At 42.7% G+C, this 18,089-nt stretch overlaps 1 protein-coding gene across 3 annotated transcripts; it reads left to right on the top strand.

Moving 5' to 3' along the window:
• The first annotated feature begins 1,419 nt into the window (after positions 1-1,419).
• Positions 1,420-13,628, top strand: LOC110522443 (beta-soluble NSF attachment protein). Of its 3 annotated transcripts, XM_021600830.2 has the most exons (10): positions 1,736-1,940; positions 4,163-4,242; positions 4,639-4,755; positions 7,219-7,265; positions 7,784-7,861; positions 8,063-8,203; positions 8,332-8,436; positions 8,537-8,605; positions 12,550-12,600; positions 12,790-13,628. In XM_021600830.2, exons 1-10 carry the CDS (start codon positions 1,843-1,845, stop codon positions 12,889-12,891), a joined length of 888 nt encoding a protein of 295 aa, XP_021456505.1. In that variant the 5' UTR covers positions 1,736-1,842; the 3' UTR covers positions 12,892-13,628. The 3 variants fall into 3 exon arrangements, with proteins under 3 accessions (XP_036831945.1, XP_021456505.1, XP_021456506.1); XM_036976050.1 differs by lacking the exons at positions 1,736-1,940; positions 7,219-7,265 and adding an exon at positions 1,420-1,564; XM_021600831.2 differs by lacking the exon at positions 7,219-7,265 and having other exon boundaries at positions 1,739-1,940.
• Positions 13,629-18,089: the final 4,461 nt, after the last annotated feature.

Here is an 18,089-nt window from a genome sequence, read left to right as displayed (position 1 = left end):
ATTTTTTTGCAATGGAGGAGTACCAAGATGGCTTCACGGCTTCTTCAATACAGCTTACCCTGTCAGTTATCCAGAGTTTTACGCATTGGTTTAAACGCAGCCAGAGTAACATGCACACACAGAAGCATACATTTTATCAAATCCTGGGTGTCTAATGTGGCTTTGTCCCTTCGTCTGCACAACTGCTAACATTGCCATTTTGCACTCATTAAATCCGTTCTTCAGAATTCAGATGGAGAAGATGTAACTTTAGTTCAATGCACGGCACGCCCATTTCCTCGAGACAGGTGGTTTGGTGCAGTGTGTTTTAGCCATGATTTTATTGCCACCTAGTGCTCAATGATGGAAACAGACTCGACCTTCTCTTAATGTCTAGGTGTGATGATAGGAGATACTTTTGTATGTATAGCGTATGTGGACACCCCTTCAAATGAGTGGATTCGGCTATTTCAGCCACACCCTTTGCTGATGTGTATAAAATAAAGCACACAACAATCTCCATAGACAAACAGCAGTAGAATGGCTTTACTGAAGAGCTCAGTGACTTTCAATGTGGCATTGTCATTGGATGCCACCTTTCCAACAAGTCAGTTCATCAACTTCATGTTCTGCTAGAGCTGTCCGGTCAACTGTAAGTGCTGTGGAAGTGGAAACTTCTAGGAGTAACAACGTCTCAGTCGCGAAGTGGTAGGACACAAGCTCACAGAATGGGACTGCCTAGTAGTGAAGCGCATAAAAGTAATCTGTCCTCTGTTGCAACACTCACTATGAGTTCCAAACTGCCTCTGGAAGCAACATCAGCACAATAACTGTTCTTCAGGAGTTTCATGAAATTGGTTTCCATGGCCGAGCAGCCTAAGATCACTATGCGCAATGCCAAGCGTCGCCTGGAGTGGCTTAAAGCTCGCCACCATTGGACTCTGTAGCAGTGTAAATATGTTCTCTGGAGTGATGGATCACACTTCACCATCTGGCAGTCCTGGCAGTCTGGGTTATGCGGATGCCAGGAGAAAGTTACCTGCCCCAATGCATAGTGCCAACTGTAAAGTTTGGTGTAGGAGGAATAATGGTTGCAGGCTGTTTTTTAATTGTTCGTGCTAGGCCCCTTTGTTCCAGTGAAGGGAAATCTTAATGCTACAGCATACAATTAAATTCTAGATGATTCTGTGCTTCCAACTTTGTGGTAAACGTTTGGGGAAGGACCTTTCCTGTTTCAGCATGACAATGCCCCTGTGCACAAAGTGAGGTCCACAGAAATTGTTTGTTGAGATCGGTGTGGAAGAACTTCACTGGCCTGCACAGAGCCCTGACCTCAACTCCATCAAACACGTTTGGGATGAATTGGAATGCCACCTGTGCACCAGGTCTCATCGCCCAACATCACTGCCTGACCTCACTAATGCTCTTGTGGCTGAATGGAAGCAATGTTCCAACATCTAGTGGAAAGCTTTCCCAGGAGATTGGAGGCTGTTATACCAACAAAGGGAGGACCAACTCCATGTTAATACTCATGATTTTTGGAATAATATGTTCGACGAGAAGGTGTCCACATACTTTTGGTCAAGTAATGTATTATGCTTCCAATAACTTGTTTTACTCTATGATCAGAAATGTCTGGGCTTTAATGAATTGATTTTTCAGATGGGAGTTGTAGTTTAACTACACATAAGGGTAACGTTTTTTGCCTAGATGGAAACTCAGTCCCATGATTCCCTTGGCTACTACTGCAAGGACACGCCTACGCTAAATAAAACCATCGACGGTAATCCTTCATTACAAGAACTTGATGCGGGTACTCTCTGACTGTTAGCTAGCTAGTATTTGCACTGTTATAATCAGAACATGGACAACTCGGGGAAAGAGAAGGAAGCGATTCAGCTTATGGCTGACGCTGACAAGAAAGTGAAAACTTCTGGCTCGTTCTTGGGAGGCATGTTTGGGTAAGAACGATGTCAATAGGGCTACGGTTAGCTAGCGCATCATCAGTAAGCATGCTAATATCTTGCTAAATCAAACTCTGGGTATTATTTGTAGCTACCGTTAGAGGTTAATCATTGGCACCAGGCCATGTAGCTATATAATGCTATTAAATGTACATACCTCAGTCTAAGTATGCCGTAGTAAATACATAATAAAAATAACGAGCTAGTAGCTAGCTACATCGTCATGAAGTCTGAGTTTAACCAGTTGGCTAGCTAGCAATACCATTGAGCCTTATAATTAGCAAACTACCTATCTAAAACGAACTATCTATTCAGCTAATCTAAGCCTTGAAATATGCAGTCAACGGCACTCTGTCGAATTTGGGCAGTGGCTCAGATGTTAACTAGCTACCTATGCATCTTTTGGATGATTTGTGCACATCATATACATGTAGCTACTGACACTGTCTACCACAAACCAGATAAATGAATCCCTTTTCAAGTGTATGTAAACAACCTAGCAGCCGGTCACGACTCTTGGGCCTGTGCAATGAAAGCTAGCTAAAAACGGCTATGGCCCATACATTTTAATTGTTCTAATTGCATTTAACGCCTACTCACAAGAAATAAAATATAGGGTCTTTCGATACAGCACATCAATTCGGTCTTGTTTTTTCTCAAACCCTTTCTGAGTGTATATATCTATAAATGTAATCCTATATGCCACCTTTGTGTGACATATATTTATAAATGCAATTGCCAGTAATTTATTCCAATAGAGGAGTAGGATAGGAGTAGATGTCTGCCAATTCTAAGGCAACTGCAATGCAGGCCAGTCAGGTTAGTCTCTGGTGCATATAGCCAACCAGACTTGGGAGGATCCCCAATTTAGTAGCCTGTCTGTACCGTATAATATTAGTGAACAGAAGAATACTGTTGTGTACTTACACTAAGACTTACTGCATTCAGTTCCTGGAAGACATCTAATTGTCTTCTTAATTAAATGAAATGGCTCTCGAATGTACCCCCTAAGGGGGAAAGCAATGTAATGGTAGAGGTCTAAATCTGACACATTTTACTCACCCTCATTAGAGAACCTCCCTATATGTCTGGCCTCAGGGCACAGACTTTCTACTGTACTATATTGGTGAAAACCATTAACATGCTGTAATGACAATCGTATCAGTTTAAGGTATATCCATTTAGCATCAGTAATGCCTCGTTGCTGTGTAGATTGTCAGGAGTGTTTAATTTGGTATGATCAATGACTGAATGTAATTTAACACTCTTTTTTTTTTTGACTGCAACTAGGCCATGTAGCTAGAGATCTAATCAACAGGAACAGCTGTCAAACTTGCAGCATACCAGACATCAAATAAGGATGTCTGGTATGCTGCATCAAATAAGGATGTCTGGTATGCTGCATCAAATAAGAACGGACACAGGGTAGGGCGTAGCCGGACACAGGGTAGGGCGTAGCCGGACACAGGGTAGGGCGTAGCCGGACACAGGGTAGGGCGTAGCCGGACACAGGGTAGGGCGTAGCCGGACACAGGGTAGGGCGTAGCCGGACACAGGGTAGGGCGTAGCCGGACACAGGGTAGGGCGTAGCCGGACACAATGTGTTCTATCTATGTGAGTGATTGAGCAGGATTCAAGTTTGGGGACATTGATTTGAGTAGGCTGGTTAGCGTATCAGTGACCTGTGGTGTGGACAGTGATTTCTGTTTTGATCAGGCTAAAGAGAGTATGAGATGGGACTATGTTGCTTTAAGTCTAAGAAGTGACCCACAACATATCTACTCCACTCTATGCTCAGGGTGCCTGTATGACGATGACAATGGCTGTGTTCAAGAGCATCAAAACCGTGATGTATAATGGATAAATTGAGACTGGCTGACTGATCCACAAATAATATTGAGTAGTTATTTATGATGCAAGGTGATTTGTAGATTAAAAGTCGTTAGCAATGTCGAACGCACCCAATGATGTCATCTTGGTCAGAACATCATTCGTCTACAGCTGGAGGAAACTCATAGGGAGTCAGGTCTGGTAGTAGATCAGAGAGAAATCTATCAGCACTGTCCAACATGGTCAGCTGACTGATGTCTTCACTCTATGCAGCATAAGAGCCTGGTCAATAGAAAGTGCTTGGTTGATGAAAGCACTGCACTGCATTTTCAGATCTTTTCCACCACATTGTGTCGGTCTGTTAATCCTATGTATTTTTCTCTCTACAGCGGACCTCATAAAGTGGAGGAGGCGTGTGAAATGTACTGCAGAGCAGCCAACATGTTCAAGATGGCCAAGAACTGGAACGGTACACTTCTGTCTGCGCTATTTCACACTAAACACGGTTGACCTTGATGGAATGATTTGCCCATTAGTTATTGCATATTGTGTCAGAGCCGAGGTGTCTGTGCATCTTTGACGAAGGTTTTAATTCAAATTGAAATGTTATTTAAACGCTGTCAGTTTAGGAAGACTCGGTTGTCCCTTTTCCAGTTGACTCTATAGATAGGCTAGATGTCTGTAATTTCCAGTAGCCTACACACATGAAAGACCGTGGCAATGTGCTGCCTTCTGTGTGGCGGGAGGGAATCATTACAACTGTAGTAGAGCAGCGCTATTCTTAGAGGGCTTCGAGGAACACTATTCTTGGAGGGCCCAATGAATTTGCTTCATGTTACTTGTGTGTGTCATTCCATCTCCCCAGCTGCTGGTAATGCATTCTGCCAGGCCGCCCGGATCCACATGCAGCTCCAGAACAAACACGACTCGGCCACCAGCTTCATCGATGCAGGAAACGCCTTCAAAAAGTCTGACCCCAACGGTGAGACACACAACCAACCAATCAATCAATGTGGTCAGCAAGCAGGATAACATGATAACATGCATACAGTACATGCAGAAGAAAGTCAAAATGATCAGTAATTAACATGCACCACACAATCAGTCACTTGACTGCAGTAATTCTCCCTAAACGGCCTGCTTTAACTTTAATTTTCTACATTTGTCCCTTATGAAAGCAGCAAGAACATGTAGTGAATCTGTTGAGTTTTAATTTCTCAGGGCTAATAGAAGTCAGTGGTATGAGTCAGTCAGATACATCCACAGGCAGCAGTGGGAGTTGAGGCTCTAGAGCTGTAACTGGAGCAGACTGGGCTCTACAGAGAAGCAAGTCTACAGCGACAATTCCAGTCATTTCTTAGTGACTCGTGAGATGTCCCTGTCTCTGGTAGTGTGTCAGAAATCAGGCCACCCAGTATAGGTTGTCTGTTTGTATTTGACTTGGGCCAATCATAATCTGCCCCAGGGTTAGATCAGAGGAGATAGAGCCCTGCTATGTTGCAAACCAATTGTACTTGAGTACCATACAATAAATATCAATTGAATTGAATGGAGTAGAATTGAGAAGCTCTCCAGTGCTCCCTCTCCACCTTTGGTATGATTAATACTGTAGAGCCGTGGGGCTGGAGTCCCCACCCTGGGGTGGTTATTATTGAGGGTAGTTTGCCATGTCTGACTGGAAGTGGATTTATTAATAAAACCCTGGCTGCCGCTCACCCACCAGCAGTGATGGCGATGAAATTCTAGCCTACTGTAGCCTAGCGTATATCCTCCTAGCTAGATTCAATACACAGCCAGGTGCAAGGATAAATTATTGAATGTTATATAACCTTGAACTAACCCTGGAGTACAATACAATGAATATTATATAAGATTTATAACATTTTCAGATGGTAACCTAAACCAGAGTATGTGAGCAGAGTTGAACTGTCGGAAGTCCTTTCCAACCGTTCCGCTGAAAAAACGCTCCTCGCTCACAGGAAGAAACGAAACCTGCCACTCCAAATTCTCTCCATTCATTAACATTGCAATGTAACCAAAACCCATCAATTTGTGACTACTTAGACCTGCCATTTGGTTTTGAAGTATTGAAACCAAACTATATGATTTGAATGAAAAGTGTTATTATAAACATGAAAAGGTGAATGTAAGAAGCCCTCATTTCAAATAGGCTACATGTCATATTAAACAGCACATAAACACTCTAAATAGGTCAGGAGCCAGACAGCCTCAAATTATTAAGGCTATATTATTCAAATTATTTCAAGTCTATAGCCTACAAAGAAATACATTGTGAAGCATTTGCGAGTGTGACACACTAGGCTGGTAGGGACTCGGGGACATTAAGCACTCGGCATTTAAACAGCATTTTGTTGTATTAAATCATAGTCTATAAATTGCGCATATAGGCTGTGACTTGGAATTAAATACAAATGAAACAACAAATGCCTTATTAGGCTCAGTCTACCTTGCCTTTATCTTTAGAAACACCAGACTGGCCAGTCTGGCTTCAGGCTCATGCGATGGTGTCTGGAGAGCAGCAGAGAATATCCTTTCCACACTTGCAGAGCCACTGGGTCACTGGGTGTGCACCCTTTTGCCAGGCTGGACAGGGATGGGGAGTTTTTATTTTTTTCTATAGGTAGGTCTTTAGGCAAAGTAACCCAATCAAAATGGAAAGCTCATTGAAAGAGGTAATATGCCAGGCCTATTGGGCCAAAATCAATGATGGTCTATTGTATAGATAATAGAACAACAATGAATTAAACTTTTAAGAGATCTGATTATTTTTGTTTTTATAAATATTTTGCTACAATGATACTTAGTAATCTACCCACCTCGTTCCTTTCTGTTAGCATGAGTATGTAGTAAATACAACATGTTTTCAGGATATGTGTTTTCAGATTCCACTATGATTCTTTAGTGTGGACACATCACCATACTCCCTCTCTTGCTGTTGGTCCTCATCTTTGTAAGTCACCTTGATTTAGCACCTGTGTGTTTTATCAGTTTCTATGGAAAATATTTCGAACTCCATGACAGTAACTAAAGCAAGGGGCTATAGCAGCACACAAGTAGACTACAAATGCATGCTGGGCGGGCATGCCCTGAGCTCGTGAAGTGAGCACTACTAGAGCGAATTCAGAACGGGAGAGAAGACCGACGCTCCAGCCTTTGGCAATCTTGTGCCGTGCTCCAGTCAAATTGGGCACGCTCTGCACCTCTCTCTGCTCACATACTCTGACCTAAACTAAGAAAGGGAAATGGGAGCTCAGAGGTGACAAAATAATCGTAATGCAAATTCATTTATTGTGCTTTCACTTTTTTCCAGAACTCTCCTTTTGGATGTGAACATTTTGACTGTTGTAATATGTATCTAACCTGCTCTATCTGATACTTTCTCTACCAGTCTAACTCTGCCCTCTTCCTTTAATGCTGCCAATAGAGGCTATCAAGTGCTTAAATGCAGCCGTTGATATATACACAGACATGGTAAGACAGACGCTCAGAGACGGGGACATGCTTGGCCAGAACCAGACAATGCATTGTCATCACAGATTATTTTCTTGTCAGGATTGATCCTTTTAGCCGTAGTTGTAAAAATGTTCTGATAATGCTGGTTCTCCTCTTTACTCCCAATGCTATTCTCTCACTAGCACCCTGCCTATAGTGTAGCCTAGTCCCCTTGAGGACGCTCCTCTCTCTGTTTCAAGAGGGCAATGTATTGTATCATTAGTATGGCGTGGACACTCGAGGTCTGAAGGCCATTTCAACTGAAACATTTGTATTGTGATGCAGGTTAAGTTTAAGGACTTGGCTATCTGTCTGTATACTTACAGCTGTATTTATGACTGGAGTGGCTCTTCTCCATAACGTCATTTAGTGATGATTTCACGCCTCTGTCCACTTAGTAATGATCAGGACCCAGAGTGTTTCCTTGTCTGGCCACATTAGTAAGGTAAAGCTCCCGGCTCCAGTATGAATTCCTGTCCTGTGTTTTGCTCATCCAGGGAAGGTTCACCATCGCAGCCAAACACCACATCACCATCGCAGAGATCTACGAGTCAGAACTGGTGGATATAGAGAAGGTATGTTTTAATGTTGTGTATATGGACTAATAAGGTGTTCATCTGTGTATAGCAAGAGTAAAATACACTTTGGAATAGTTGACCAGTTTCATTTCCTTATTGGTGATTAAAAAAAGTGTACACTACAAATAAAATTCCTTTGCAATTTCTGGATTTTTACGCCAACTGTTTTGGTTTCCCATCCCCCTGGTCCTGCTCTAGGCCATTGCCCACTATGAGCAGGCAGCAGACTACTACAAAGGAGAGGAGTCCAACAGTTCTGCCAACAAGTGTCTGCTGAAGGTGGGGGCCTACGCTGCTCAGTTAGAACAATACGCCAAGGCCATCGAGATCTACGAACAGGTGTGTCCCACCTCTGCATGCATTCTTGTGTGTGTGTGAACAGAAACTGATTTGTATATTAGTGGTTTCCCAATTTAAATTGATGAACACAGTGAATCAACAGTGTGTGTGTGTGTGTCTCTCTCCAGGTGGGATCCAGCACCATGGATAACCCCCTGCTGAAATACAGCGCCAAAGAGTACTTCTTCAAAGCTTCTCTGTGTCACTTCATCGTGGATGAACTCAACGCTAAGGTCAGTTAGCAATTAGCAGCATCATGTCCACTACACCAGAGGGTTCAGTCCTTTTCTCATTAAATGAAGCAGTAATCTGACTGCTCATTAATTTCTGCAGCTTGCTGTGGAGAAGTACGAGGAGATGTTCCCAGCTTTTTCCGACTCAAGAGAGTGCAAACTGTTGAAGGTAGGTTGGTGACTCCACCGAAAGCCTTGTATTTGTTAATTGGATCCCTTTTGTCAGGGATCATCAACTTGATTCAGCCGTGCGCAGATCGTTTTTCTTAAACAGATGGTCAGGGGGTCAGAATTGACTAAAACATCATTTCAAACCGTGCTTACAGTAGTATATGGTCACATACAGTAGTACATGGTCACATACAGTAGTATATGGTCACATACAGTAGTATATGGTCACATACAGTAGTATATGGTCACATACAGTAGTATATGGTCACATACAGTAGTACATGGTCACATACAGTAGTATATGGTCACATACAGTAGTATATGGTCACATACAGTAGTATATGGTCACATACAGTAGTATATGGTCACATACAGTAGTATATGGTCACATACAGTAGTATATGGTCACATACAGTAGTATATGGTCACATACAGTAGTATATGGTCACATACAGTAGTATATGGTCACATACAGTAGTACATGGTCACATACAGTAGTACATGGTCACATACAGTAGTACATGGTCACATACAGTAGTATATGGTCACATACAGTAGTATATGGTCACATACAGTAGTATATGGTCACATACAGTAGTATATGGTCACATACAGTAGTATATGGTCACATACAGTAGTACATGGTCACATACAGTAGTATATGGTCACATACAGTAGTACATGGTCACATACAGTAGTACATGGTCACATACAGTAGTATATGGTCACATACAGTAGTATATGGTCACATACAGTAGTATATGGTCACATACAGTAGTATATGGTCACATACAGTAGTATATGGTCACATACAGTAGTATATGGTCACATACAGTAGTATATGGTCACATACAGTAGTATATGGTCACATACAGTAGTATATGGTCACATACAGTAGTACATGGTCACATACAGTAGTACATGGTCACATACAGTAGTACATGGTCACATACAGTAGTATATGGTCACATACAGTAGTATATGGTCACATACAGTAGTATATGGTCACATACAGTAGTACATGGTCACATACAGTAGTATATGGTCACATACAGTAGTATATGGTCACATACAGTAGTATATGGTCACATACAGTAGTACATGGTCACATACAGTAGTATATGGTCACATACAGTAGTATATGGTCACATACAGTAGTATATGGTCACATACAGTAGTATATGGTCACATACAGTAGTATATGGTCACATACAGTAGTATATGGTCACATACAGTAGTATATGGTCACATACAGTAGTATATGGTCACATACAGTAGTACATGGTCACATACAGTAGTATATGGTCACATACAGTAGTACATGGTCACATACAGTAGTATATGGTCACATACAGTAGTATATGGTCACATACAGTAGTATATGGTCACATACAGTAGTATATGGTCACATACAGTAGTATATGGTCACATACAGTAGTATATGGTCACATACAGTAGTATATGGTCACATACAGTAGTATATGGTCACATACAGTAGTATATGGTCACATACAGTAGTATATGGTCACATACAGTAGTATATGGTCACATACAGTAGTATATGGTCACATACAGTAGTATATGGTCACATACAGTAGTATATGGTCACATACAGTAGTATATGGTCACATACAGTAGTATATGGTCACATACAGTAGTACATGGTCACATACAGTAGTACATGGTCACATACAGTAGTACATGGTCACATACAGTAGTATATGGTCACATACAGTAGTATATGGTCACATACAGTAGTATATGGTCACATACAGTAGTACATGGTCACATACAGTAGTATATGGTCACATACAGTAGTATATGGTCACATACAGTAGTATATGGTCACATACAGTAGTATATGGTCACATACAGTAGTATATGGTCACATACAGTAGTATATGGTCACATACAGTAGTATATGGTCACATACAGTAGTATATGGTCACATACAGTAGTACATGGTCACATACAGTAGTACATGGTCACATACAGTAGTACATGGTCACATACAGTAGTATATGGTCACATACAGTAGTATATGGTCACATACAGTAGTATATGGTCACATACAGTAGTATATGGTCACATACAGTAGTATATGGTCACATACAGTAGTATATGGTCACATACAGTACCAGTCAAACATTTGGACACCTACTCATTCCAGGGTTTTTCTTTCTTTTTTACTATTTTCTAAATTGTAGAATAACAGACTTCACAACTATGAAACAACACATATGGAATCATGTAGTAACCAAAAGTGTTGAACAAATCAAAATATATTTGAGATTCTTCAATGTAACCACCCTTTGCCTTCATGACAGCTTTGCACACTTGACATTCTCTCAACCAGCTTCATGCATTTCAATTAACAGGTGTGCCTTAAGTTAATTTGTGGAATTTCTTTTCTTTTGAGCCAATCAGTTGTGTTGTGACAAGGTAGGGGTGGTATACAGAAGATAGTCCTATTTGGTAAAAGACCAAGTCCATATTATGGCAAAAACAGCTCAAATAAGCAAAGCGAAACAATAGTCCATCATTACTTTGAGACATGAAGGTCAGTCAATACGGAAAATTAAGAACTTTGAAAGTTTCTTCAAGTGCTGTTGCAAAAATGATCAAGTGCTATGATGAAACTGGCTCTCGTGAGGACCGTCAAAGGAAAGGAAGAACCAGAGTTACCTCTACTGCAGAGGATAGGTTCATTAGTTACCAACCTCAGACATTGCAGCCCCAAAAAAATGCTTCAGAGTTCAAGTAACAGACATCTCAACTTCAACTGTTCAGAGGAGAGTGAATCAGGCCAACCATGAATCGGATTTCATGGTTGAATTGCTGAAAAGAAACCACTACTAAAGGACACCAATAATAATAATAAGAAGACTTGATTGGGCCAAGAAATACAAGCAATGGACAATGGACAGGTGGAAATCTATCTTTTGGTCTGATGAGTCCAAATTTGAGATTTTTGGTTCCAACCGCCGTGTCTTTGTGAGACTCAGAGTAGGTGAACGAATTATCTCCACATGTGTGGTTCCCACCATGAAGCATGGAGGAGGTGTGGGGGTGATTTGCTGGTGACGCGGTCAGTGATTTATTTAGAATTCAAGGCACACTTAACCAGCATGGCTGCCACAGCATTCTGCAGCGATACTCCATCCCCTCTGGTTTGCACTTAGTGGGACTATCATTTGTTTTTCAACAGGACAATGACCCAACACCCCTCCAGGCTGTGTAAGGGCTATTTGACCAAGAAGGAGAGTGCTGCATCAGATGACCTGGCCTCCACAATCACCCAACCTCACGGCAATTGAGATGGTTTGCTACGAGTTGGACGGCAGAGTGAAGGAAAAGCAGCCAACAAGTGCTCAGCATGTGGGAACTCCTTCAAGACTGTTGGAAAAACATTCCAGATGAAGCTGGTTGAGAGAATGCCAAGTGTGTGCAAAACTGTCAAGGCAAAGGATGGCTACTTTGAAGAATCTCAAATATAAGATATATTTTGATTAAACTTGTACACTACTACTTGTACACTGGCTACTGCATGATTCCGTGTGTTATTTCAGTTATTCTACAATGTAGAAAATAGTAACATTTCAAGAAAAACCCTTGAATGAGTAGGTGTCCAAACTTTTGACTGGTTCTGTATGCCTCAATATGCCCGGGAATACTTTGGAACAGATTTCTGATTTGCTGGTGTTTTGACAGTCTTATCGCCAACAAGACATAATAACTTTGGGGCCAAATAAACTTACCTGTGTGCTTCCAGTCGAGTAGCACTGCATTATGGTGTTGGTCAGGGTAATGGATTGAAGTCCCAGCATAATAGATCACAACGCACTTGCATAGTATGACATGTCATCCACTACCAATGTGTGCCTCTGATGCTTGGCAGCCATTTTGTGGAAGCCACCTGACAACCTTAAATTGTTTTTCTAGAAACTCCTGGACGCTCATGAGGAACAGAACTGTGAAGCTTTCACTGAAGCAGTAAGTCTTCATTTTGGATTGATTCACCAGGCTAGCTTCTTTTTGTTGCTTATAATTGAATTAGTGAAAGTCAGGTATTCAGTACATGTCTTTCATGATTAGTCATTCTATGTCATTCTTTAATTGGGAGGAGGATGGAATTCTATAATTTGAACAGGTTCTTAGACTTCATCTTATTCCCTCCCTCAGATTAAAGAGTTTGATTCCATCTCTCGTCTGGACCAATGGCAGACTACCATGCTGCTGCGCATCAAGAAGACCATCCAGGGGGATGAGGGGGACCTGAAGTGAGACTACACTGGGGGAACACATCACCACAGGGGCACACATCATGGCATGCCACCCCCTCTCCATTACCCCCCCTCATCTCACATTGTTTTTGTGCAATGTCGAGGTTCTTATAGTTACAGTATGAGTTAACTTGTAATTAACTTAAGCTGCAATGTGTAGGCCTATAGAGAATCTGTAGAAGAGTATGTGTACCCTGTTTATTCCAAATGTTATGTTGAATTCTATTATATGAAGTTATCAGTTGCTCTCGTATTAATATTGCCAAACCCTAGTTAGGATGTGGATCTACAGTCGTACCTCTTCATGGAGGATATTGCCTGTACATTTCCTGTCTAGTGGTGAGTAACCTCAGTAGGGCAGAGAGGTGTTCCACTAATGCATAAACGCTGCATGATTTGTACAGTTGTAATTAATTATTATATAGTTTAGCACGTGACTAATCTAGAAATGAGTATTTAAATATATTTAAAGATGACTTATGATGTTGTAAGCTTTTTTTCCATTCTTTCCTTGGTTTCCAACTTAAATGTCTTAAAAGGGATTTAGAAAGGAAATATCCATTACTTCCAATATCATAAACTAAAGAATTCGAGCCTGAGTGATGACAATGAATTGTTTCATATCCAAAACAGCCAGGAAAAATGTCAGCCTGCACATCAAGCTTTTTTCAGGTGGAATAGTGCCCTTTTTTATTTGGTCTGAGAATGGACAGTAATAAAGATATCTATAATTCTCTGTTAAGGCTCAGTACTGATATTGCTTTTTGTCAAACAGAAAAGGAAAATCCATCTGAAGACCTACACTCCACACAGTTTGAATATGATATGTACAGTACCAGTCAAAAGTTTGGACACAATATTTATACAATATTTTCTACATTGTAGAATAGTGAAGCCATCAAAACTATGAAATAACACAGAATCATGTAACAACCAAAAAAGTGTTAAACAAGTCAAAATATTTTTTATTTGAAATTATTCAAAGTAGCCAGCCTTTGCCTTGACAGCTTTGCACACTCTTGGCATTCTCTCAACCAGCTTCATGAGGAATGCTTTTCCAATAGACTTTAAGGAGTTCCCACATATGCTGAGCTGATTTTCCTTCACTCTGCGGTCCAACTCACCCCAAACCATATCAATTGGGTTGAGGTTGGGTGATTGTGGAGGCCAGGTCATCTGATGCAGCACTCCATCAGTCTCCTCCTTCGTCAAAAGCCCTTACACAGCCTGGAGGTGTGGAAGAGGAAAGGGTGGCTACTTTGAAGAATCTAAAATCTAAATATATTTTAATTTGTTTAACACTTTTGGTTACCACATTCCATATGTGTTATTTCATAGTTTTGATGTCTTTACTATTATTCTACAATGTAGAAAATAGTAAAAAATAAAGAAAAACCCTTGAATGAGTAGGTGTGTCCAAACTTCTGACTGGTACTGTATATTTGATGAGGTGATCAATGTACCATGACAATGTTAGGAGCAAATGTAAACTAAACAAATGCATGCTGGAAACCATGAATGAAGATTACTTAAACTGGGATTCAGTGAGATCGAGGGTTTTCGGCGTTGAAGCTTTTAAAGGCAATGTCCAATTGAGTCAACATATGCAGCGTTTACCATGAATGGGATCTCTGCAAACGTGGGAACATTGCCTTTAAAAGCCGCAATGCCTATAACCCACGATCAGATTGAATCCTGGCCTTAGTTTCTGAAAGTTTCCAAAACCCTTCGTCAACAGGGTCGAGGACAGACAAACTAATTCAGACCCAATAATTAGACGATAACCACTGTACAAAACATTAAGGACACCTTCATAATATTGAGTTGCCCCCCCCCCCCCCCCCCCCCCTCCTTTTGCACTTAGAAAAGCTTCAATTTGTCGTGCATGGACTCTACAAGGTGTCGAAAGCATTTGACAGGAATGCTGGCCGATGTTGATGCCAATACTTACCACAGTTTTGTCAAGTTAGCTGGATGTCCATTGGGTGTTGGACCATTCTTGATACAAACAGGAAACTGTTGAGCGTTAACCCAGCAGCGTTGCAGTTCTTGACACAAACTCATGCGCCTCACACCTACTAACATACCCCGTTCAAAGGCACTTAAATATTTTTTCTTGCCAATTCACCTTCTGAATGACACACACACACAATCCATGTCTCAATTGTCTCAGGGCTTAAAAACCATTATTTTACCTGTCTCCTCCCCTTCGTCTACACTGATTGAAGTGGATTTAACAAGTGACTTCAATAAGGGATCAACGCTTTCATCTGGTCAGTCTATGTCAAGGAAAGAGCAGGTGTCCTTATTTTGTACACTCAGTGTACATTCAATTACACATGACGACCTACACCACAGTATATTCAGTGGACACCTCTTCCACAGTACCAATGTGCTCTGTTACACTGTGTTGTCCCTCAGTGGAGACTGGCTGTGTTCTGACGTCTTCACTGTAGCACACTCTGCCTCCTCAGGATCCGCAATGGCCGTTATCTCTGAACGAGGCCCAGCTTCCGAACCTGGAGCCAGGATGGTTTGTGGCACTGCAGTTTCCAGCACAGATGGGGTCAAAATAGTAGAGGTCTCTGAAACAGAAACTGGGGAAAACATGGCCCCTGAGACAGTGACAGGGACAGGGAGGGTACCGGAGCACGACGGGGAAACAGGGACAGAGAGAGACACAGTGACAGGGACAGAGAGAGACACAGTGACGGACAGAGAGAGACACAGTGACAGGGACAGAGAGAGAGACAGTCTGGACAGGGACAGAGAGAGACACAGTCTGGACAGGGACAGAGAGAGACACAGTGACAGGGACAAAGAGAGACAGTCTGGACAGGGACAGAGAGAGACACAGTGACAGGGACAGAGAGAGACAGTCTGGACAGGGTGGGTACCGGAGCACAACGGGGAAACAGGGATGGAGTGAGACACAGTGACAGGGACAGAGAGAGAAACAGTCTGGACAGGGACAGAGAGAGACACAGTGACAGGGACAGACACAGTCTGGACAGGGATAGAGAGAGACACAGTCTGGACAGGGACAGAGAGAGACACAGTCTGGACAGGGATAGAGAGAGACACAGTCTGGACAGGGAGGGTACCGGAGCACGACGGGGAAACAGGGACAGAGAGAGACACAGTGACAGGGACAGAGAGAGACACAGTGACAGGGACAGAGAGAGACACAGTGACAGGGACGGAGTGAGACACAGTGACAGGGACAGAGAGAGACACAGTGACAGGGACAGACACAGTCTGGACAGGGAGGGTACCGGAGCACGACGGGGAAACAGGGATGGAGTGAGACACAGTGACAGGGACAGAGAGAGACACAGTCTGGACAGGGACAGAGAGAGACACAGTGACAGGGACAGAGAGAGACAAAGTGACAGGGACAGAGAGAGACACAGTGACAGGGATGGAGTGAGACAGTGACAGGGATGGAGTGAGACACAGTGACAGGGATAGAGGACACGGAGAAGGGGACAGAGACAGTGGATCCATCCAGAGAGATGACACCGGCCCCGTCTGTGGTGACAATGCGTAGGTGGGTCCCTGCCGGCATCTCTGTCTGGATGACCGTGAACCCACCCAGGGTGGTGTGGCTGACCAGGGTGATGGTCCCTGGGTCGCCCCAGTTGGCTGAAAGGGTGAAAGGCTCACCATGTACCAACATGGCCCCCTCCTGGAGCCTAACTCCAACTCCACTCTCCCCCTCCACCTCCACCTCTCCAACCACTACATTTTCAACGTTTACCTTCCTACCAGGGCATCTGGGTTTCTTAGTCTTTACCTCCATGTTGTACTTCAGGACCACCAGGTAGTTCTTCCATGGAGTGTTTTGGTCATGAGTCTGTGGATTGAAGTGCACGTCTTTAGGCTTTTGCAGCACAGATTAATGTCTCCAAAATAACTTATTACACGTATAATAATTCTAGGTATTATGTTAGTATAAAAACTAGAAGGTGTAATAACATATCATGGTGTCTGTGTACAGTGGACTAGTGTAGGAACATACCATGGTGTCTGTGTACAGTGGACTTGTCCGTGAAGGTACGGTTGCAGAGGCCACACATGAAAGGCTTCTCCCCTGTATGAATCCTCTAGCGCCTCTAGAGGGCATTCAGCGGGGTGAACTGCTTATCACAATCTGTACAGTGGTATGGTCGCTCACCTGAGACAGAACATACAGAGGTCAGACAGGGGTTAAAGGTCAGCAGTAATAATTTACTATGAATGAAAGATCTCTGGGCGAAGGCCCAGCCACTGTGTTCACACTTGTAAAGCCTGGAGCCCGTGTGGATTCTGGAGTGGTGTTTCAGGTATTCTTTAGAGGCAAAGCTTTTCCCACAGCTCTCACACATAAAAGGCTTCTCTCCTAGAACACAAAACAACACAGATATGTAAAGGCTGGTTTGTGTAGATAGGGTTCACAGATGCTGACACTGAAATGGACACAGAAATGATGTCAAAAGCCCAACCTAACAGCTTAAGCTGTAGAGTATTGTGTCTCTGGGTAAGAGAGTAAGAGTCTTACCTGTGTGGGCCCTCGTGATAAGACAACATGTGGTTCTGGCTGAACCTTGCATCACACTGGTCACAGCCGAAAGGCTTCTCTCCTGTGGTGTGTCTTGAGAGCTGAGCGCTGGGAAAACTTGGCTTCACAGTCAGTGCAGGAGTAGGGCTCGTCTCCCGTGTGTGTTTTCTCGTGTAGCGTCAACGCTGTCTTAGAGCTCAGTGCCCTGATACACACAAGACCGGTGTGCCGCACGCCGCCTCCCTCATGCACCTAGCAGTAGAGAAGAGTAGATATTTGTCTCAATAAATGATTAGACTTGCAGCAAATAGAAACTGAAGAGGAAATACCATGTTCATATATTGTAGTTTATTTGGTTTAGCCATGTACAGCTCTAGTTAAAAGTAATGCACTAGGGAAACAGGACGTCAATCCAGAGAATCCTACATAAAAGTGCTACAAAAGCAATCCCAAATCCCCCGACTGAGACCAGTCCTATCGTCCTTCATGCGTTTGAAAGTCTTGGTGCAGACGTCGCAGAGATACACTCTCTCGTCACTGTGGACGTGTCTCTGATGGATCCTCGGGTTTCAAAGGTTGGCAAAAGTCTGCTGGCAGGTGTCATAACGGTATGTCACCTCCCCCTGCACACCGTGGCTCGTCCTGGTGGTCATGGTAAC

This window comes from Oncorhynchus mykiss, chromosome 4 (assembly GCF_013265735.2).
Source record: "Oncorhynchus mykiss isolate Arlee chromosome 4, USDA_OmykA_1.1, whole genome shotgun sequence".
NCBI lineage: Eukaryota > Metazoa > Chordata > Actinopteri > Salmoniformes > Salmonidae > Oncorhynchus > Oncorhynchus mykiss.
This window is presented reverse-complemented; position numbering and strand designations above follow the sequence as displayed.